The sequence below is a fragment of the Lolium rigidum genome, chromosome 1 (assembly GCF_022539505.1).
Source record: "Lolium rigidum isolate FL_2022 chromosome 1, APGP_CSIRO_Lrig_0.1, whole genome shotgun sequence".
NCBI lineage: Eukaryota > Viridiplantae > Streptophyta > Magnoliopsida > Poales > Poaceae > Lolium > Lolium rigidum.
Genome location: NC_061508.1, coordinates 36,872,270 through 36,896,517, shown reverse-complemented (window position 1 = coordinate 36,896,517; position 24,248 = coordinate 36,872,270). Strand labels below are relative to the sequence as shown.

The following is a 24,248-nucleotide window of genomic DNA, read 5'->3' as shown; positions in this document are numbered from 1 at the left end:
GACGCAGACGGCGGCGGCCGCGAGCGACGGACGGAGGAAGAGGATGGCGGTGGCGAGGCTGGGCAGTGCGGGAGGCGGCGGTGGTGGAACGCAGAGGCGGAGGTTCCTAGGCGCGCTGCGGCGGGTGCGAGTGCGGTGGCTGGCTGCGCTGTACCGACGGACGCTCCGGCGGCTGCGCGCCAGCTATGCCAAGGCTCTCCGCGAGCTCATCGAGGGCAGGGCGCTCCTGGGCGCCCTGAACGCGCCCGCCGGCGTCGAGTGCTCCCGCGCTGCATCGTTCGGCCCGGTCGTCACTGTCGGGTTCTGATAGGTGTCTCTTCTCCGTGTGGTTGAAGGGCATCCTTGTACATACCAATGTGTGCTGCGTACGCGCGTCAACTAAAATAAGCCCCTTTGTGGTTTTGTTGATCCATGTAAGCAATTTCTTGCTTTTATTGATTGATGATCTGATGTCCTACTCCTTTAAAAAAAGAGTTTACCGGTCTATTGATAATTATCCATAGTAGTGCAAAGAACATAAAAGGTAGTAATAATTAGAAATATGTACTTAGGCAATATGTACTTAAGCAATGTACCGACGAGCATTGGGGTGAGCTAAAGACGCATTGCGCATGAAGGCCAAAAAATCAAGCGCACCAGAGAGTAATGAACACCAAAGATAAGGTTTGTAATAGAGTTTATTGTAATAGACTTTGTTGTAATATATAAACGAGAAGTAGTCGCGAGCGCACCAGAGAGTAATCAACACCAAAAATGAGATTTGTATATCGGAAGAGCTAGACCTGAACAGCAAACTAACTGAATGCTAGACACATAACCAGAGCGAGCGAGGATATGGCGGGGAACCTTACTCTAATTTAAAGATGTAGCCCCATCTCGCTGTAATATCCCAGGTTTAGAGACGATCGAGGGGTAGATTTTAGAAAGGGATGTGCATTGCATAGTAAATTCTGGGGAAATTTCGCGCTTTTAAACAAAAACTGCATCGAAGGGGGACAAGTTTCTCTCTCGACACCTTACAGGGTTAGGGTTTCGAGAGTGCGACAAACTTGTAACTCATCTAACTAAACTTGGGTTTTGAGAAGAGAGGAGAGAGTTTGCTTCACAACTTAAGTTGCATGATTGAATTCAAACCTAAGTTGAATATGAATTTCAAAATTCAAACATCAAATAAATATCTCATAAAATCAATTGTGAGGAAATTCATTAAGTAAATATTAAATAATAAACACTATAAACAATTAAAGTAAAATAAAGCTCATTAGAGAAAACTTTGAGCTTTATTGATAATCACACATTATACAATGTCAATTACAATATTCCGAATTGAAATAAAGGAATTACTTACAACACATTACACAAATTGGGATAAATAGAAAAAGAAGATAAAAGAAAAGTACAAGTATGAAACTATTCTAAATACTACAATGTGATTATCATCCAATCTTGAGCTTGTAGATCATCTTGTTCATTTGATCATCATTTTGAACCTGCACATACACACAACAAACACAAGTTATGCCAAGTGGCATAGCCACTTGGCAGGTTAAAAATAAAATGGAATTGAGCAGATATGATCAGGTTCTGCCGAGCTGATCCACTCCCAGCCTAGAACCAAGCCAGATACCAAGCACTTGCACACACACACAGCAAGACTGCTCACAAGGCAGTATGCATGCTCAACAGCACACACAGGCCAGTGAGTCACCACAAGCTTGCCAGGCCTTGTTGTCGACCAGAGATGGAGAGGGAGATCATATAAAAGCCTCTCCAACAGTGAACCCTAGATCATTCATCGACAGCAACAGGGTAAGTCACCAAGAACACAAGAACACATGAACAGCCACTGCTGTTCAACCAGCTAACTTACCACAGTACTGAATCAAGCTCACCAGGAGGAGCAGGGCAAGTAATCAACCACAAGAACAACACAGGAGCAATCCTCTACACCAACAAACCATCTAGGAGCTGGAGTGAGGTATAAACAAGATCAACCTGAGCAAAACCCTGTTTTGCTCATAAATAAGCATACACTTGCATCACAGAATCAAATAAGGGTGGGAAACCCTGGATCTATCATCATTTGGTTGCAAAACCATTTGGTGCCAGTGAATAAAGCAAAGGCTAGAAGGAAAACAACCAAGGGAACACTGGTTGTGTCAACACAGTGACACAACCAGAGAAATCCATCATGGATTTACTCCTAATTAGCCATTCAAAGTCACCAAGCACCTAACAGTCTAGCTACACAATCAGAATGGTAGAAATACAAGTTTCTACTAGTTTTGTCAACATCAAAGGGCTTCTGGCAGTCAAACATGATCAGCCAGAAAGCATCTATCCATCACAGAAAGCCATCAAATAGGGGAGCTACCCTAGGGCAGCATATGACCACCGCCGTGGTCACCTCAAACCCTAGAACAACCAAACCAACAAGCCAAATACAATTATCATCACCCCGATTGGGTTCAAAGCAGGGCTAGGGTTCCCAACCACCGTGGGCATCCATCTAGCCTAAGCCAATCAAATGTGATGATCATTATCGTATCACGCTCACATCAATTATCCACTCAATCAATTGAAGCAACACAGATAATTGATATTAACAAGTAAATCATGAAACAGACACATGCTAATGATCCAGAGGATCACTGCAAGCATCAGCTGATGCTTGAGAAAGCACAAGCACTGATCTGTGCCACACACATACACAGAATAAGTAATAGCATGGCACAGGCAACAGTTAAGCACTCCACTGATCACATCAGAGCTTGTCATAGCATGCTAGGGCATGCTAGGGCATCACTAAGCAACAGAGCATGAACCAGGTATTTAATTGGCTACAGATACTCCACAAATGTCTCACAGATAACCAAATGGCTAACCAAATGACTGTCTCGTAAGCACATCCAAGGCTGGATGAACCACTGGATCCAGATAAATAAGTAAAGCACTTGGTGCTCATCACTGAATCATACAGATAAACCAGCAGTAATGCTCAATCAAGCATACATATGAAATTGAGCCAAGAGACAGCATACCATTACCCTGGTTCTTGCAAAATTGCAAGAAATTGCACATTATAATCAAGCCAGGGACAGGAATACGCACACACAACATGTCCAAGTGACAGTAAAAATAATAGGAGCAAGCTAACAGGCCATGAACATCACTGGATGCTCATGAGCAATCACAGAAGGGCCACAACAGGAGATGACCATGAACAAAAGTAGCTAGGAAGCACAGAAGCATGGCAGTAACAGCACAGCAAGCATCATACGCATAGCAGTAGAGCAAGCACATTAGCTAGGAATCATGGCGCATGCAGGCAGCAGCAATAAGCACAGCCACGTAACAAGATCGGCGCAAGGGACAAGCAGGCAATGGCCGTAGCTAGCCCGTAAGAATAGGAGAGGAGGATGAACCAGCAGTAGAGAAGGAAGAGAGAAGAGGATGGCGGCGCACAAACCTGGAGCGGAGCACCATAGCGTGCCACGGCGGCACGGCGGCACGGGCCACCACGGCAGCGCCAAGCCACGCCTGGCCTGACGTCGCCGAGCGCGAGCGCCCCAGCACCACACAGCACCGAGAGCATCGGCGGCGTGGAGATCACCATGGATCCCCACCGCAGCGAGCAGAGGCGACGAGGGCGAGCGAACAAGGACGCCTCGCGTCGGATCGACGCGGACCACCGTGTCCACCGTCGAAAGGCGGATCGATCCACCCGATCTCGCCGGCGGCGACCGCCGGAGTTGGCCGGATTACTCGGCGACGGCGAGGCGACCACGGCGTCGCGAGAGCCACAGAGAGAGGGGTTAGGGTTTCGCGCGAGAAAGGAAGGGGCGAGTGGGCCGACCGAGCCCAAGTGTGGCTCGGGTTAGGGTTAACCCGCCGGGCCGCACCGACGAGTGGGCCCGGGGGCAAATCAGTCATTTTATAATTCCCATAAATACCGAAACTTTGAAATTATATAAAAATGTTTAATAGCTCTAAAAAAATAATTAAAAATATGAAAATAGATCAGCATAAAATTCTCTATCATAATAAAATACAAAGGAGAATTTTTAAAGACAATGAAGAATAAGTCTTCATTTGATGATTTAAATAATCATTTAAATCACACATATAATTTTCACTAATAACAATAAGTCCATTAATGCATTTGGACTTTAAAAAACACCTTGACAACATTTCAAGGTTGTATTTTACTTTAAATCAAGTATTCCTAAATTACTCTTAGTATTAACCTCTTACATAAAATAATAACGACATCGGAAGGGGGGAACAAACCCTAAAAACTCGGAATCATGCATAATTGCTTCTTTAACCATTGCCCTTATCTGACAATGATGCTATCTTACGAGACGAGAGGACAAGGGTCAGTCCACACCTTCCAACCGCAAAACTTTGCAGTTGTTCGAGCAAGTTCATCACTTGCTCATGTCATTTGAGTATTTCTATCAAATTACTTGCAAAGTATTATGGTTATCACTATTGCATAAAAACCAAAACCACTACTTTCATAACTATGAATATGACTATGTGGTGGGCAATGGAACCATGGATTGTGTTGATATGGTGGAGGTTCCATTGCAAGGGTTAATATCCATCTAGGATTAAACAACAAATGTCGCCAAGTGATTCTTGTGCCGTAATACCCGTGTTAACCATAAGATCCGGAGTGGGACGGAGTAGTCAAAAGTGTTTCCACCTCTCGTACATCAACGGATGCGCTTACCGTAGACACTTGACCCGAGGTTGGGCAAGCGGTGGGGTGGGGATCCCATTCTAATTCCCCACGGTAAGTGGTCTATGATGGGTTGCAGCTACCGGCGAAGGAGTTTGGTTAACGAGTCCCAAACCGTTGTCGTGGTCGGGGTCCATCCTTAATTGGTATAAGAGGACCGACGAGGACCCGGTGGTCGGGGTATGCAACAAAGGGTGGGTGTGCGAGGTAGCGGAGGAACATGACTGGCTAGACCTTATACCGGGCCTCACACCATAGGAAGTGTGGACGGGGAATATGCCCGGTTGGCACCAAGGTTAAGATCTCTTATGGGTAAAGCAACACACCTCCGCGAGTGTAAAGAACCGTGACTCTGTCACTCCTCGTTCCGGGATAAGGAACTCGCGAACGCGGCCGGAAAGGAGCTCCATGAAGTTCTAGTAAACCGGTGAAGGCCGACGGACATAGCTCTTTGGAATAAAAGCAATCTCTTGAAGAAATGTTTACCAAAACTTGCATTGGTATTAGACTTTCCGGTCCGATATCGTAGCTAGTGCATTAAACACCTCTTATCTATAATGAACTTGTTGAGTACGCTCGTACTCATACCACTCTTAAATCCCATGCTTAGATTGTCTGAATCGTCTGGAGGAGGACTACGACAACAATGAAGGAGCCAAGATCATCGGCTACGAGGAACCAGACCTCTCAGGAGGAGTTGAAGGTGTAGACTACCTCATCGTCTACGGATCCGGAGAGGCTTCCGGAGGAGAACAAACCTAGGAATATTCGCTAGTAGTAGTAGTAACCGAGCAGCCTGAACTCTTAGTATTTAGCTGCTCGATGAAATAAATGTTTAGTTTAATGAAACTCTGGTATTGTAAGTTAAGTTGGGTTCACCTCGAACCCAGGAGTATTCCTCTTAGGACCCAAGAGGAGCTCCAAGACGACATGTGTATGTTAATTGTAATAATATGTGAATGAGTTATGGACCCCGCTATGTTCCGTTGTACTACTCGAGGGATGTAATATTTGCGGAATGGTACTTCGTGAATGTTATATCAACGACCGGCATACTACAACATGCAAGTGGTATGCGGGGTCACCACAGTTGGTATCAGAGCAAAAGCTTTGACCTTAGGTTGGAACCTAGTAAATGGGACTAAACATTAGGAGTCAAATAGGATTAGTAAAGAATTCTCTAAAAATATGGTGTATATTCAATTGAGAATACAACAATCATATCTTTTAGTGCGATAATTCTTTATTATCTCTATTATGATGCATTATTACTAATCTCATAATCTTTCTATTTCTACAGCCTAACATGGCAAGTTCACGACCGGGAAGAAACGTGAAAGTTATGGATTCCACACCGAACGAGTACCAAGGAGGACTTGCAGATATCCTACGAGCCATGTTACCGGAATTTGGGTGCGATCCCCGCATTCCAAGTAAAGAAATACATGTTCTATGATGGTCCGGTGTTGGCCAAGTGCGTGGTAGGACCGCGACTTCCCGAATCTTTGGGAATGAGCGTAGTCATGCCAGCTGGGGAAGCAAGGACAACCAATACAGCTTACCATATAGCTGTTATGAGAGCCATAACCGATATTCGGGAGCATAAGACGAAAGAGCTTATGGGTTCCGAATTCACACACATTCCTCATATGGAGGAGGACAATGATCCCATGCTGAACCATTTCAAATATGCCAAAAGCAAACCAACTCGAAGCAGCCAAATATATGGACAATAGCCGTAACTTCATATCATTACTCTTTCAGCTTGAATCATCATCCGATAGGAGCAATTGATACGATGCTTGAGGAATTCACTGAACCCAAGGAGGAGAGTAGGGGGAAAGAACCTATGGAGAATGTGGTGCACACACCAGTTTATTCAGCTGATGACTACATCAGTATTGATCCACTTGCACGCGAACCTACACCTGTTACACCTGGGAACTATCTGGGTAGTTCCTATGGGGGATACGAAGGCGGAGAGGAATCCGGAAACAATCAGCGTTCCGAGACTCCTATCGAGAATTCTAGGGGTTGGCGTTGGGGATCGGATATCGGAACTCATAGTACCACAGACGTATTATGATGGGGAGATGAATGAAGATGCCACGTCCCGAGCACCGAGTTATCCATGGAATGAGGAGGAAGTTGGAGGGTATCCGACACGAGGTTGAGTCGGATACGAATGTAGGAAATACCTATGGTGTAGGTATAGGGGAGTACACCCGATGGGTGGATTATGACGCACTGAATGATCAGTTCGTGAACACTGATTTCGCCCTAGGATCATCATCGGATTCCGATTATCAGCCCAACGGGAGACCTTATGTTCCAGTGTTTTGTCAGGAGAACGACACGTTCGACCGGATGGAAGCCTGGAATGTATCGGGAGTGAAGATCGTCTAGAGACTACCAATGGAAGCAAAGCTACAATACACAAGTACCACGTGTATTGTAGAGTGTAATATTTTGTAGAAATTTGTATATATACTTTAATAAGTGAGTTTGCATACTCACATCGACTTGAGTATTGTAATAAGACCACTTAAGTATGTAAATATATGGTATATGTTTTGTATGATTTGGATTTGCTTCTTGATTTCCATTGCGTGACTAGTTCTGTGCACAATGTTGAGCTCAGAAAACTTGCGCATGGAGTAATTATGAGTATCATCTTGTGTTGCATAACTAGGGGGTCATGTCGGGAACGTTAGGAGAGGAGACTGAAGCGCAGCGCATGGAGCGCGAAGCAAAACAAAAGGAGGAGGCTGACGAAGCAGCCAGGAATCAGTTTCCACCACCACCACCACCCATGACGCAACAAAACTTTATCCAGTACATGCAGCTGGTAGAGGAGCGACAACGGGTAACACTGGAGCAGCAGAACAAATTCTTTCAGGATTTGTTGCAGCAAAACAGGGTAGAGAGACCCGAGAATCAGGGAGTCACCTTAGCAGACTTCCAGAACACCAAGCCCATATCCTTTGCATACGCGCCCGAGCCAATGGACGCGGAAGACTGGCTCATGGACACTGAGCGAAAGCTCAACACTATTGGATGCAATGACCAGGAGAAGGTCCGTTATGCTACACACTTGTTGTGTGGACCCGCCGCATCATGGTGGGATAATATTGTAGCCGTTTATCCGGCGGGAAAGGTATTTACCTGGGAGGAGTTCGCAAGGAAGTTCAGGGAATCCAATGTCCCTGAAAGTATAGTGGAGCTGAAGCGTCGAGAATTTGAAAATCTCGAGCAGAAGGACAAGGCAATCCTGACTTATGTCAGGGAGTTCTCAAAGCTGTCCCGGTACGCTGTTGAAGAAGTCAACACCGAGGACAAGAAGAAGAAGAGGTTTCTGAGGGGGTTAAGTCCCCAGTTCAAGGTACAGCTCCGAATGATGAGAGCAACTGAGTTCCAAGAGTTGGTGGATGCAGCCATCACTCTTGAGGATGACTTCAAACAACTGCAAGAAGAGAAGAGGAAGAAGGCCAAGTTTGAGCCTAAGAGGTTTGTTAGTAACAAGCCCAATACCAGCTTGAGTTTCAAGCCACGGTACAATAACAACAACAACAACAACAACAACAACAACAACCAGAGGAGGAACCAAGGATATCAGTCTGCAAATCAGATTATATGCCATTCCTGTGGATTCAAAGGACATGTCGCGAAAGATTGTAAGAAGCCAAAGATTATATGCTTTGGTTGTCGCCAGGGGGGCACATGCCGAAGGACTTCCCCAAGAGAAACACCGGAGGAGGTCAATCTGGAGGAGGAGGAAATCGAGGAAACACCGGAGGGAGCCGGAAGAATAAGAAGCCCTTCGGCAAGCTGAACCGCACTAGTCCGGAGGAGGTGGTCAACTCGACTCGTGCGGTGATAGGTACGCTCCGGATACTCACTCATCCCGGCAAAGTACTTTTTGATACCGGTGCAACTACATCATTCATTTCTCAACAATTCATCACCAAACATGGGATTAGTTGCACTAAGTTAGATACACCCATAACCATACTTTCTCGCGGGGGAACGATAGTAGTAACCCATGCCAAACAAAAACAAGTCATTATGATCAATAAGTGCGCGTTTGACGCGGACCTCGTTCATTTTACCGATGAAGGACATTGATGTCATTCTTGGTATGAACTCGGTTGGAAGCTAATGGAGCATTGATCGATCGTGTGAACAAGACGGTGTCTTTGAAAAGCCCCGATGGAAGTAGAATGATCTACCAAGGCGACAAACATACACAGATTGAAGTTGAGCTACAGCTTGAATATCATGAAGGAGGTGAAGTTAGAGGATATACCTGTAGTAAATGAATTCCAGGATGTGTTTCCTACGGAATTACCTGGTATGCCACCAGATAGGGAGATAGAATTCACTATCGACCTAATCCCAGGAACAGCTCCAATTGCTAAGGCACCATACAAGATGGGGCCCAAGGATTTGACAGAACTTAAGGAGCAACTGGATGACTTAGAACAAAAGGGATTCATTCAAGAGAGTGTTTCACCATGGGGATCACCCGTGATCTTCGTAGATAAAAGGGATGGAGGAAGAAGGATGTGCGGAGACTACAGGAATCTGAACAACGTCACAATCAAGAACAAGTATCCACTTCCAAGAATACAAGATCTATTTGATCAAGTTAGAGGCGCGGGAGTCTTTTCCAAGATTGATCTAAGATCCGGTTATCACCAGATAAAGATCAAGAAGGAAGACGTTCCGAAAACAGCCTTTGTTTCGAGGTACGGACATCATGAGTATCTCGTAGTACCTTTTGGATTAACCAATGCCCCAGCAATATTCATGAATCTCATGAATAAGATCTTCATGCCATATTTAGACAAGTTTGTCATTGTATTTATCGATGATATCCTGATATATTCCAAGGACAAAGCTGAACATGCCGAACATTTGAGGTTAGTGTTGCAAACACTAAGGGAACATCAACTCTATGCCAAACTTAGTAAGTGTGAATTTTGGCTAGATCAAGTGGAATTTCTTGGTCATGTCATTAGCAAAGATGGAATCGCTCGTCAACCCGAGTAAGGTAGCAGACAGCTCTAGAATGGGAAGCACCTAAGATCTGTCAAGGAAATCCGAGGATTTCTCGAATGGCAGGATATTACCGGAGGTTCATTGAAGGATTCTCCAAGATAGCAGGACCAATGACAAAGCCGTTAAGAAAGAACACACCATTTGTGTGGTCGAGGAGTGTGAGAAGAGTTTTCAAACTCCGAAAGAGAAACTCACCACAAAGACCGGTGTTAGCAGCTCCTGAAGTTGGCAAGGATTACACCGTGTACCGTGACGCATCCAAACATGGATTGGGTTGTGTACTCATGCAAGATCGGAAAGTGATATCTTATGGATCGAGGCAACTCGTACCTCATGAAGTAAACTATCCAACACATGACTTGGAACTAGCAAGCAATCGTATTTGCACTCAAAACATGGAGACATTTTCTCTATGGAGCTAAGTGTGAGCTCTATACGGATCACAAGAGTCTCAAATATTTCTTCACTCGAAGGAACTCAACATGAGGCGTAAAAGATGGCTAGAATTAATCAAGGATTATGACCCGACAATCAACTACACTCCGGAAAGGCCAATGTTGTAGCAGATGCCTTGAGTAGGAAGAGCACTGGCGGAGTGGAACAAGAAATATCACCGGAGTTGAGGAAGGAAATAAGTCAAGCCCAAATACAACTTTGGGAGAAGGAAGCCCATGAAGGATTATCGGCGTTGCAAGTAGCCGATGAGTTGAATGTCAACCCGGAGAATGAGATAATGATGGGTCAAATGGACGATCCATTCATCGTGGAGGAGATGAGAAGAATAGATGAGGGAAGACCATCGAATTTCACCGCGGAGAATCTGGATCATTATGGTTCCGTAAAAGGATTTGCGTTCCGGATATTGCTGAAATTAAGGAAGTAATACTCCGGGAAGCTCATCAAACACCATATTCCATACATCCGGAAGTACAAAGATGTACATGGACTTAAAGGAACTATTCCGGTGGAATAACATGAAGAGGGAGATAGCACAATATGTGGCAGTAATGCCATACCCGCGCGAGAGTGAAGGCTGAACACCGCAGTCCGGCAGGAAGTTACAACCTTTACCTATTCCAGAGTGGAAATGGGAAGAAATAGGGATGGATTTCATCACCGGACTACCCATGACAAATAAAAAGAAGGACATGATATGGGTAATCGTGGACCGGTTGACGAAAAGTGCACACTTTTTAGCGGTAAACCAGCAGGATAAAGGAGAGAAACTCATCGATCTCTACATTAAAGAGATCGTGAGTAAGCATGGAGTGCCTAAGAAGATAGTGTCGGATCGAGGATCCGTGTTCACATCAGCATTCTGGAAGCAACTTCACGAAGCTTTAGGATCCAAGTTAGACTATAGTACCGCTTATCATCCCCAGACCGGTGGACAAACCGAGAGAACCAACCAGATCTTAGAGGATATGCTTAGGGCTTGTGCCCTAGACTTCGGAGGATCATGGGAGGAGCACTTACCACTAGCAGAATTTTCATACAATAATAGCTATCAAAGTAGCATCAAGATGGCACCATTTGAAGCTCTCTATGGAAGAAAGTGTAGATCACCGATATGTTGGTATGAAGCTGGAGCAAGCAAGGAGTTTAACCCTGACTATGTCAAGGAAAAACAACACATCATTGACATTATAAGAGACAGACTGAAAATAGCCCAAAGTCGACAAAAGAGCTATGCGGATCAAAAGAGGAGAACATGGGAACCACGAGTTGGAGACATGGTTTATCTTAAGGTGAGCCCGATGAAAGGACTCCAGAGGTTTGGAGTAAAAGGAAAACTCAGTCCTAGATACATCGGACCTTTCAAGATATTGAGTCAGAACCGAGGTTTAGCCTTTGAATTAGATCTACCGGGAAGGCTAGCACAAGTTCACAATGTATTCCATGTGTCTCAACTCAGGAAATGCTTAAAGACCCCGGATGAGCCAATATCACATGCTGAGCTAGAGTTACAACCAGATTTGACTTACATCGAGAAGCCAGCCAAGATTCTCGAGGAGAGCCGGAAACAACTCGAAATAAAGCTATCAAGTACCGCAAGATTCAATGGAAGCATCATCCCGAGAGGGAAGCCACCCGGGAAAAGGAAGAAGACCTGAGGAAAACATACCCCGAACTTTTCAAGTATTACAACCACAACTTCGGGACGAAGTTTTCTTTAAGGGGGAAAGGCTGTAATATCCCAGGTTTAGAGATGATCGAGGGGTAGATATTAGAAAGGGATGTGCATTGCATCGTAAATTCTGGGGAAATTTCGCGCTTTTAAACAAAAACTGCATCGAAGGGGGACAAGTTTCTCTCTCGACACCTTACAGGGTTAGGGTTTCGAGAGTGCGACAAACTTGTAACTCATCTAACTAAACTTGGGTTTTGAGAAGAGAGGAGAGAGTTTGCTTCACAACTTAAGTTGCATGATTGAATTCAAACCTAAGTTGAATATGAATTTCAAAATTCAAACATCAAATAAATATCTCATAAAATCAATTGTGAGGAAATTCATTAAGTAAATATTAAATAATAAACACTATAAACAATTAAAGTAAAATAAAGCTCATTAGAGAAAACTTTGAGCTTTATTGATAATCACACATTATACAATGTCAATTACAATATTCCGAATTGAAATAAAGGAATTACTTACAACACATTACACAAATTGGGATAAATAGAAAAAGAAGATAAAAGAAAAGTACAAGTATGAAACTATTCTAAATACTACAATGTGATTATCATCCAATCTTGAGCTTGTAGATCATCTTGTTCATTTGATCATCATTTTGAACCTGCACATACACACAACAAACACAAGTTATGCCAAGTGGCATAGCCACTTGGCAGGTTAAAAATAAAATGGAATTGAGCAGATATGATCAGGTTCTGCCGAGCTGATCCACTCCCAGCCTAGAACCAAGCCAGATACCAAGCACTTGCACACACACACACAGCAAGACTGCTCACAAGGCAGTATGCATGCTCAACAGCACACACAGGCCAGTGAGTCACCACAAGCTTGCCGTGCCTTGTTGTCGACCGTAGATGGAGAGGGAGATCATATAAAAGCCTCTCCAACAAGGTGAACCCTAGATCATTCATCGACAAGCAACAGTGGTAAGTCACCAAGAACACAAGAACACATGAACGCCCACCGTCTGTTCAACCAGCCTAACTTACCACAAGTATTGAATCAAGCTCACCAGGAGGAGCAGGGCAAGTAATCAACCACAAGAACAACACAGGAGCAATCCTCTACACCAACAAACCATCTAGGAGCTGGAGTGAGGTATAAACAAGATCAACCTGAGCAAAACCCTGTTTTGCTCATAAATAAGCATACACTTGCATCACAGAATCAAATAAGGGTGGGAAACCCTGGATCTATCATCATTTGGTTGCAAAACCATTTGGTGCCAGTGAATAAAGCAAAGGCTAGAAGGAAAACAACCAAGGGAACACTGGTTGTGTCAACACAGTGACACAACCAGAGAAATCCATCATGGATTTACTCCTAATTAGCCATTCAAAGTCACCAAGCACCTAACAATCTAGCTACACCATCAGAATGGTAGAAATACAAGTTTCTACTAGTTTTGTCAACATCAAAGGGCTTCTGGCAGTCAAACATGATCAGCCAGAAAGCATCTATCCATCACAGAAAGCCATCAAATAGGGGAGCTACCCTAGGGCAGCATATGACCACTGCCAGGGTCACCTCAAACCCTAGAACAGCCAAACCAACAAGCCAAATACAATTATCATCACCCCGATTGGGTTCAAAGCGAGGCTAGGGTTCCCAACCACTCGTGGGCATCCATCTAGCCCAAGCCAATCAAATGTGATGATCATTACCGTATCACAGTTCACATCAATTATCCACTCAATCAATTGAAGCAACACAGATAATTGATATTAACAAGTAAATCATGAAACAGACACATGCTAATGATCCAGAGGATCACTGCAAGCATCAGCTGATGCTTGAGCAAGCACAAGCACTGATCTGTGCCACACACATACGCAGAATAAGTAACAGCATGGCACAGGCAACAGTTAAGCACTCCACCGATCACTGCCGAGGAGCACATGCTCATCGTAGCTTGTCATAGCATGCTAGGGCATGCTAGGGCATCACTAAGCAACAGAGCATGAACCAGGTATTTAATTGGCTACAGATACTCCACAAATGTCTCACAGATAACCAAATGGCTAACCAAATGACTTGTCTCCGAAGCACATCCAAGGCTGGATGAACCACTGGATCCGGATAAATAAGTAAAGCACTTGGTGCTCATCATCGAATCATACGAGATAAACCAGACAGTAATGCTCAATCAAGCATACATATGAAATTGAGCCAAGAGACAAGCATACCATTACCCTGGTTCTTGCAAAATTGCAAGAAATTGCACAATATAATCAAGCCAGGGACAGAGAATACGCACACACAACATGTCCAAGTGACAAGTAAAAATAATAGGAGCAAGCTAACGAGGCCATGAACATCACCGGATGCTCATGAGCAATCACAGGAGGGCCACAAGCAGGAGATGACCATGAACAAAAGTAGCTAGGAAGCACGTAAGCATGGCAAGAATAAAGACACAGCAAGCATCATACGCATAGCGAGAGAGCAAGCACATTAGCTAGGAATCATGGCGCATGCAGCAGCGAAGAATAAGCACGGCCACGTAACAAGATATCGGCGCAAGGGACAGCAGGCAATGGCCAGAGCTAGCCCAGAAGAATAGGAGAGGAGGATGAACCAGCAGTAGAGAAGGAAGAGAGAAGAGGATGGCGGCGCACGAACCTGGAGTGGAGCACCATAGCGTGCCACGGCGGCACGGCGGCACGGGCCACCACGGCAGCGCCAAGCCGCGCCTGGCCCGGACGTCGCCGAGCGCGAGCGCCCCAAGACCACCACGGACACCGGGAGCATCGGCGGCGTGGAGATCACCATGGATCCCCACCGCAGCGAGCGACGAGGCGACGAGGGCGAGCGAACAAGGACGCCCGCATCGGATCGACGCGGACCATCGTGTCCGCCGTCGAAAGGCGGATCGGATCCACCGATCTCGCCGGCGGCGACCGCCGGAGTTGGCCGGATTACTTCGGCGACGGCGAGGCGACCACGGCGTCGCGAGAGCCACGAGAGAGAGGGGTTAGGGTTTTCGCGCGAGGAAGGAAGGGGCGAGTGGGCCGACCGAGCCCAAGTGTGGCTCGGGTTAGGGTTAACCCGCCGGGCCGCACCGACAGGTGGGCCTGTGGGCAAATCAGCTCATTTTATAATTCCCATAAATACGTAAACTTTGAAATTATATAAAAATGTTTAATAGCTCTAAAAAAATAATTAAAAATATGAAAATAGATCAGCATAAAATTCTCTATCATAATAAAATACAAAGGAGAATTTTTAAAGACAATGAAGAATAAGTCTTCATTTGATGATTTAAATAATCATTTAAATCACACATATAATTTTCACTAATAACAATAAGTCCATTAATGCATTTGGACTTTAAAAACACCTTGACAACATTTCAAGGTTGTATTTTACTTTAAATCAAGTATTCCTAAATTACTCTTAGTATTAACCTCTTACATAAAATAATAACGACATCGGAAGGGGGGAACAAACCCTAAAAACTGGAATCATGCATAATTGCTTCTTTAACCATTGCCCTTATCGGACAATGATGCTATCTTACAGAGACAGAGGAAAAGGGTCAGTCCACACCTTCCAACTGCAAAACTTTGCAGTGTTCAGGCAAGTTCATCACTTGCTCATGTCATTTGAGTATTTCTATCAAATTACTTGCAAAGTATTATGGTTATCACTATTGCATAAAAACCAAAACCACTACTTTCATAACTATGAATATGACTATGTGGTGGGCAATGGAACCATGGATTGTGTTGATATGGTGGAGGTTCCATTGCAAGGGTTAATATCCATCTAGGATTAAACAACAAATGTCGCCGAGTGATTCTTGTGCCGTAATACCCGTGTTAACCATAAGATCCGGAGTGGGACGGAGTAGTCAAAAGTGTTTCCACCTCTCGTACATCAACGGATGCGCTTACCGTAGACACTTGACCTAGGTTGGGCAAGCGGTGGGGTGGGGATCCCATTCTAATTCCCCACGGTAAGTGGTCTATGATGGGTTGCGAGCTACCGGCGAAGGAGTTTGGTTAACGAGTCCCAAACTGTTGTCGTGGTCGGGGTCCATCCTTAATTGGTATAAGAGGACCGACGAGGACCCAGGGTCGGGGTATGCAACAAAGGGTGGGTGTGCGAGGTAGCGGAGGAACATGACTGGCTAGACCTTATACCGGGCCTCACACCATAGGAAGTGTGGACGGGGAATATGCCCGGTTGGCACCAAGGTTAAGATCTCTTATGGGTAAAGCAACACACCTCTGCAGAGTGTAAAGAACCGTGACTCGTCACTCCCTGTTCCGGGATAAGGAACTGCGAACGCGGCCGGAAAGGAGCTCCATGAAGTTCTAGTAAACCGGTGAAGGCTGACGGACATAGCTCTTTGGAATAAAAGCAATCTCTTGAAGAAATGTTTACCAAAACTTGCATTGGTATTAGACTTTCTGGTCTGATATCGTAGCTAGTGCATTAAACACCTCTTATCTATAATGAACTTGATGAGTACGCTCGTACTCATACCACTCTTAAATCTCATGCTTAGATTGTCTGAATCGTCTGGAGGAGGACTACGACAACAATGAAGGAGCCGAGATCATCGGCTACGAGGAACGACCTCTCAGGAGGAGTTGAAGGTGTAGACTACCTCATCGTCTACGGATCCGGAGAGGCTTCCGGAGGAGAACAAACCTATGAATATTCGCTAGTAGTAGTAGTAACCGAGCAGCCTGAACTCTTAGTATTTAGCTGCTCGATGAAATAAATGTTTAGTTTAATGAAACTCTGGTATTGTAAGTTAAGTTGGGTTCACCTCGAACCCAGGAGTATTCCTCTTAGGACCCAAGAGGAGCTCCAAGACAACATGTGTATGTTAATTGTAATAATATGTGAATGAGTTATGGACCCTGCTATGTTCTGTTGTACTACTCTGAGGGATGTAATATTTGCGGAATGGTACTTCGTGAATGTTATATCAACGACTGGCATACTACAACATGCAGTGGTATGCAGGGTCACCACACTCACCATCTCGAAAAAATAATTAAAAATTAACAAACCTGCACAAAGAACAAGAACCCCCTGCTAATGAGGGCGGTGTTACACTCCCGTCATAAGTAAAAGGTGTTGGTTTTGTAGATCAAAAGGTTGTGAATGATGCTATATTAACTTTTCGAGTTTCTGAAGAAAAATAATAATTTTTCCAATTGATTTTTGGCTGTCTTTCTTTGTCCCTTCTGCAGATGGAGACGACATCTTAGTCAGTAAGTGTTCTTCGGTCCTTTATTCATTGGCAAGAGTTCCTTCCCAACATCAATGGCGGTGGTGTTGAAAGAACAATGTTATATAAGTATGGTTATTTGGATCTTGCTTCGCTAAATTGATTTTGGATTTTTTTTTCTCACGGTTGTCACGAGAAGGATGGTCCTGGAATATTTGTCCCATCTGCCATACTCTTGGTTACCTAGCGATATCGAACAGTCGGTTCAGTAGCTTTTTACTTATGTTTATAGTCTTGACGATGTTGGTTATTACTTTTAATGGCTGTGTCGAGCACGTCGACTTTGCATTGTGGCTCAAAATCAAAATTGTGGGAGAACTCTCTATGGCCCGTGGAATGGCCTTTGTGTATTTTCAGTGGCCGCCTTTCTAAAAGTACAAAATTATGTCGTTAAGAAGAAAAGGTTTAAAGATCTTGATGATTTACTCATTTCTTTTACACTTCTTTTATAATCGTTGGCATAGCTTATGTATTTATGCCATGTACGATTTACTACTATAATAGGTATCGATTGTAAAAGAATTTTTCTTGAGTTTTTCGAAGGAATCTTCGTTTCTTTTTTACTCAAGAGCTTCTACTTCTGAATCGAAGAATAAAATCCATATTCTAAGCCAACGAACATAATCTTCAGTACTTTGTCTAATAAAAAAAATCCGCAGTTACATGTATTGTATAACTTAACTTTTTTATTTTTTTTAACAGTTGTTCCTGTTTTCTAATCATCTGAACCGGTTACAGACATGTCGTATTGTCGATAGCCTCACAAACAGAATGCAATGACGCATCAAGGCCAAGGTTTAAAATAGCACGCTATTTCTCAGCTAATACCGCGCTATAACATATCTTCTCAGCTAATACCGCGCTATAACATATCTTGAGAGTACACGTTAAATTTTAATAATTTTACTCGTTGTGGTACTATTTGCAAAGTAGCACGCTATATCGCGCAATTTTTTTAGGCAAGTTGCTTTCACTTTTTCGTGGTGATGAATTGCAATCTGTTGGTTTCACTTCTAAATCAGAAGATAATATCGCTAATGCTAATAATTTTTAATAATAATCTATACTATGTTCTTGTCTTGTGAAATGTTGATGTTAGCTTTCTAAAATATTTGAGATCTATTTTTAAATATGGTTATGTATGATTGATTCAGTCACTTTTGGACTATATATCCATTTGTTATAGTAAAATTATTTATTTTTAAACTATATTTAGTATTATTTTAAAAACGCTATTTGAAATATATTAGAAGTTGTTTGGAAGCTAGGCTTTCATTTCATTTATAGCATTTTGAAATGAATACATGTATTCATTTCATTTACATTGTGATTACAGAAATGAACACTTGTTTGGTTGCCACATGAATTGCAAATGACAGCAGAATTCAATATTGAAATTGTAATAGCTTCCATAGTGAAACGCAAATGACAGGTCTCAGCTCGAAATTGTGTTTATCCATAGCATCATTTTGCTGGATTTCCTAATGCTGTGTTTGGTTGCAATGAATTGGGCTCTGAATTGAATTGGCAATGGAAAACCAAATCAACCAATTCAATTCAATACCACAAATGTTGTTTGGATGCGCGTGGTATTCACATATAGAATCGAAGTTGCAATGGAATTCTAAAACTTGTTTGGATGTACAATGTGCGGAATTGAAATTTTTTTGACTTTGAACAATATATATTGTGTAATCTGAATGAAAATAAACATGTATATCAGAATGTTTTAATATTATTTTTCACATAATCATGTTTCATTTCGAGATGAACAAAAAAATCAGAAAAATCAGAAAAAAGGATGTGACCGTGAGCCATGGCCCGTCTAGATCGGGAGGCGGCAGGGATCGCGAGACCCGATTCGCGCGCCCCAGGACGGAGGTGGCCCGCAGCGGCGAGACCTAGGGCGGAGGTGGCCCGCGGCGGCACGACCTAGGGCGGAGGAGGCCCACGGCGGCGCGACGGAGGGAGGAGCTCGCCCGCGGCCGTCGCTCGTCGGGGCACGAGCACGTCGCGCCGCCCGCCGAGCAAATCGCGCCGCCGCCCCGCATCTAGGGTTTGACGGGGAGGGTGCAGCGACGGGGAATGGGACGGTGGGACAGAGGGAAGGCAGGGGCGGAAGGAGGCCAGAGGCGGAGTGGGAAGGGAGGCGGCGGCGGTACCGGCGGCGCCGCCGTGGTCGCCTTCTCCAGCGCGGGGACGGGAGCGAGACAAGCGAGAGCGATGGGGCGTTTCTCGGGAGAGGCAGGGGAGCGAGCGACGGGCCGTTTCCGAGCGAATACGGAGGTCCAGGGCTCTGAATTGGCGAACAGGTAAGTTGGCCGTGCGGGGGGAGGCGCTCTGAATTGGTTTCCAAATCCACACTTCAATACTGAGTACAACCAAACACTAGAATTGAGGTTTCCAATTCCAAAAAGCCAATTCAGAGGCCAATTCAGTGCAACCAAACAGGGCATAAATGAAATGACTGCCCAATTCTGTGGCAACCAAATAGCCCACCTATAGAATTCCAAAATGAGTTCCAGGATTCCAGGCCCAAATAATGGATACCAAACGACTTCTTACGGTATGAGCATGATATAGCGTCCATAGCGTTTGAAGGAGGCTACCGCCATTTTATTTAGCACACTATTTTAATCCTGGCTCAAGACCTGTCATGATAGTTTGATGAAAATAAAACTAGGAATTTGAGCTACCCAATTCAACCAAATTTTAATAATAAAACGATTAAAGGATTGCAAATCTGGTTTCATATTTTGGAAGAAATGCTCAGAGTACACTGTTTTTAAGGCAAAAGGGAAACACTTGGAGTAATAATGTGTACATGGGCCGAGCCATATCTGTAGCTCGGTGGTCTCCGGCCTAGTAGCCCAGCAACGCCACCGACTGGCCGACGACTTCGCCCAGTCGACTCTTCTGACGTTCCGCAGCGCCTCCGGCAGTTCGGCCACTCCCAAATCCACTCCGTCCTCGCCCGCAGCGGCAAGCCCCCGGACCGGGCTTCCACTACGGCGCCTCCCCTCCCCTCCGGGGCTCCATCTGCCGCTGCCTCCATTCCCAGTCCCTGTGCCTGCGCCCCTACAAAATCATCTCCGAGGTAAGTAGATCGTGGGCTCTGCTGCCGCTGTTGTCGCAGGAATTTGTGTGTATGAACTCATTAACTTGGTGCTGGCTGAAGAACTGCACCGTTCTTCAGTTCTTGGATTGGCCTCCCGTAGCTTCCGTGCTTTCTAAAGATCTGTTGTGTAATCAACGGCGTGTCTATGGTGTACCAGTATCCCCTACTTGAGAAACATACAGATACCGTGTAGTAGTTCTTAAAAGACTAGAGCCTTTCCCTTTTGCGATTTTCGTACAAAACGTAGGATCATGCTTCAAGCGGTGGCTGCGAATTAACTGTGAAAATGTTAGTTGCATTCTAGAGCAGCAGTTCCGTGGGTGAATTGACACTTAAGGCACCAATTGTTGTTGATCTGGAATTGAAATGCGTCGATTACACACGAGGCAAGCTTCCCCAGGTCAGGGAGGAACAAAATTTGGTTATCCAATACCTTAATTCTGCCCTTTTTGGCAGGTTTGGTTCAGGGTCTGCTCTAGCATAACTGTTCCCAACATGTATGTATTTTTGACATGGCGTAGGGCTATATTTTATTTGCAATGTAGTGAGATGTACTAAGTTAGCACCATAGCAAAAGGTGCCAGATTATTAGTTCAGCTAACTCATCTTCGATTACCGCTTGAGTGTGTGCTTCTCTCAGAACTGTACATTTGACCCGAGAATGTTAATTATAAGTTGGAACCGCTAGTTATGGTTTTAACATTGTCAATGTGTTGGCTTTTGTAGTTCAACCAAACTGCACCTTAATCAAACTAACAGTACTTGATATTTGTGTTGATGATATCAGAGTTCTGAATGCAAAACATATCATATTCAGGGTAATACAAGATAAAGTTCATGGCTGCTTAAATCAGGAGCAAAGAATCATTTGTTGTGCTTCTTTGGAATGAATTCCCCCTGTTTCTCTTTAATTTCATTCCAGAGCGTGCACTGTTGATCATTTTTCTTATGCCAGCATTAATCCTCTGAAGTCTCGTAATTCTGTTGCAGTTGAGCAGTCCTAGCAAATCAGATGGCTACAACTGTACCAGTACAGGAAAACCTGATGCTGGAACCCAGTAAGCCACGGGTCCTCCTTGCTGCTTCAGGAAGTGTAGCTGCTATAAAATTTGAGAGCCTCTGTCGTATCTTCTCTGAGTGGGCGGAAGTCCGAGCTGTGGCAACCAAGTCAGCATTGCACTTTGTTGATAGATCATCTCTGCCCAGTGACGTCATTCTTTACACTGATGATGATGAATGGTCTAGCTGGAAGAAGATAGGGGATGAGGTTCTACACATAGAACTGAGGAAGTGGGCAGATATCATGGTGATTGCTCCATTATCAGCAAATACATTGGGCAAGGTTTGTTTCTGCCTGAACCATGCTCTGAATCAGTTGGGAAGTCTAGTTCTGCAAGTTGCTTTCAGTGTTGCCTAAACTGACGTTATGCTAGTTTCTCAGATTGCTGGTGGGTTATGTGACAACCTCCTGACGTGCATAGTGAGAGCATGGGACTACAAGAAACCACTCTTTGTCGCGCCAGCCATGAACACCTTCATGTGGAGCAACCCGTTCACAGGGCGCCATATCGAGATAATCAACCAACTCGGCATATCTTTGGTCCCACCCATCACGAAAAGGCTGGCCTGTGGGGACTATGGGAACGGTGCAATGGCCGAACCTTCACAGATCCATACGACCGTGAGGCTCGCGTGCAAGGCACAAACATTTGGTGCAGGCAGTCCATGTGTGATGCCTTCCAGCAGCAACCCTGCCTAGCTGATGCGATGATAGGTATGTCCCAAGTGTTGAGCTTAGTACACCCCACATCCGGGTATAAGAAGTGAAGAGTATCAGGTTTTTACTAGCGGTGTCTGTATCAGTGAACATGTAGTACCTATGGATTAGTATATTTATTTGTCAGATGTTAGGTCATATATATTGGGGAAATGTTGTTGTTGTTCCAACCATAAATGTTCTGTGTTGTTAGTACTGATGAACCTACCTCCATTGTAGTTCTGAATTTCTCTGTAGTGATTTGCAAATAACTTAAACTTGGTCTCACAAGCAGCAAACTTCTCATTCTCCATCTTGTGCTAGGCACTTGCAAATTTGTACTTGCAGGGACAAGGTGAGAATGACGTGTGCAAGAAAAAGGGTCCTGGCGATCCAGAACTTGTGGCTAAGCAACAAGATAAGATGATTCCAAGTCCAGATAAGCATTGGGGTGGGGGACGGCAACTCTGTTCAGTCATCATCTCGACCTTACTACCAGCAGTAAACATGAACACTTCGGTTTTGTGCCCCACAACCACAAAGGTTGTGGTGTGAGATGAACGGCTGCTGAGTGCTGTGTTGACTCGTCTGGATAAATGGATAACCGTGCCAACGTCGGAAATTCATCTGTTACCAGTAACAAGACTCTAAAAAAAAGTAGCAAAAGGAAATGGCAATCATGTTATAGGAGAAAACTTAGACTGAAAAAAGTAGCAAAAGGAAGTGGCGATCATATATATTGAGGAGAAATATTTCAACCAAAATTCAGAGTTAAGATAATCCGAAACAGAAAGGCTTAACTGATAACAAGATCTACATACAAGATAATCATCACCTTTTCGTCTTTACACGGGGAAAGCGCGTTACGTGGGCATTTTCATTGCCTCAGACTAACTAAGCTGGCAGGTTGGTGGTACAAAGAACTCTTGCTGAAAAGTGAAAACGTGTAGATCTCTACTTTTTTTATATAGAAGGGGTCATGTCACCATTTCTCTGTCTCACGGTTAATTCAAAAACATGTCGCCATTTCTCTGTCACGTGCAGATAAAGTGACGTGATTTATTTCGCTATACATGTGCCCTGTCTGGCTATTACACCGATGATACTATATTTTGAGACCCGTTTGCGACGCGGGAACTCAAAACAGTAGGAATAAGAAAAGAAAAATGCAGAAATTAAGATGTCACGTATCCTATAATATTCCTATACAGGAACTGAAACTATATATAGGAAAACATCAGAAACATCATTTGGAAAAGAATATAAATCTTAGGGCTTGTTTGGAACAAAAAAAATATAGAAATTTTGGAGGATATGTTTCCTATAAAAAAAAATCCTACGGTATCATTTGGAATAAAGGAATAGGAATCACACATCCCTTTGAAATTCCTACTCCTAACATGAGGTCTTCCTTCATATTTGCATCTCCTTGTGTCTAATATTTATATGCTTTTTCTATGTGACATTCAATCGATCTTTTCAAAGTTCTTGTGGTTTTGGTTCCTATAGAAATCTAGTATACATGGCATCTCAATTCCTGTATTTTTCTATTCCTATATTTTTGAGTTCTCACGTTCTAAAGGGGGCTTTAGACACAAGGAGATGAAAACATGAGGTAAGACCTCATGTTAGCTTGCCTCCAAAATTCCTATGAAATAGCCTATCCCGTAGAAATTTCAAAGGAATATGTGATTCATGTTCCTTTGTTCCAAACGGCATTACGGAAAACTTTTCTATAGGAATTATATCTTCCAAAATTTCTATGTTTTTCTTTGTTCCAAACAAGCCCTAAGCAATGTTATTAGGATAAATACAATGTCTCATCCTCTTAATTTGCCTCCTGGCATTAGCTCTGCATCATAGCTGAAAACGAATATATGGCGTAAGTCACTTGGATTGAAATCGGAAGCATCGAAGTTTAATTTTCTGTGAACTTCATTGTACCATCAAAAAATAGGGTCCAGACCTATTTGCCGTCTCCAACCGCGAATCAAAAGGTCCCTACCTCCTCTACTTGTCGCTCAGACGGCAGGAGGTGGTTGGGACCTCAGACCCGCGATCGACGTTGTAGTGAGCTCCTTATAGTTAGAGGTTGGTCAACTTGCGGGTCTGAAAACAAAA

General features: G+C 44.0%; 1 protein-coding gene across 2 annotated transcripts; it reads left to right on the top strand.

Annotated features, from left to right (window-relative positions):
- Positions 1-20,242: 20,242 nt before the first annotated feature.
- On the top strand, positions 20,243-22,405 carry LOC124671163 (phosphopantothenoylcysteine decarboxylase-like). 2 transcript variants are annotated; one of them, XM_047207585.1, is made up of 3 exons: positions 20,243-20,350; positions 21,362-21,713; positions 21,813-22,405. In XM_047207585.1, the coding sequence occupies exons 2-3, from the start codon at positions 21,384-21,386 to the stop codon at positions 22,128-22,130; spliced, it is 648 nt and encodes a 215-aa protein (XP_047063541.1). In that variant the 5' UTR covers positions 20,243-20,350; positions 21,362-21,383; the 3' UTR covers positions 22,131-22,405. The 2 variants fall into 2 exon arrangements, with proteins under 2 accessions (XP_047063541.1, XP_047063536.1); XM_047207580.1 differs by having other exon boundaries at positions 20,276-20,350; positions 21,370-21,713.
- The last annotated feature ends 1,843 nt before the right edge of the window (positions 22,406-24,248 follow it).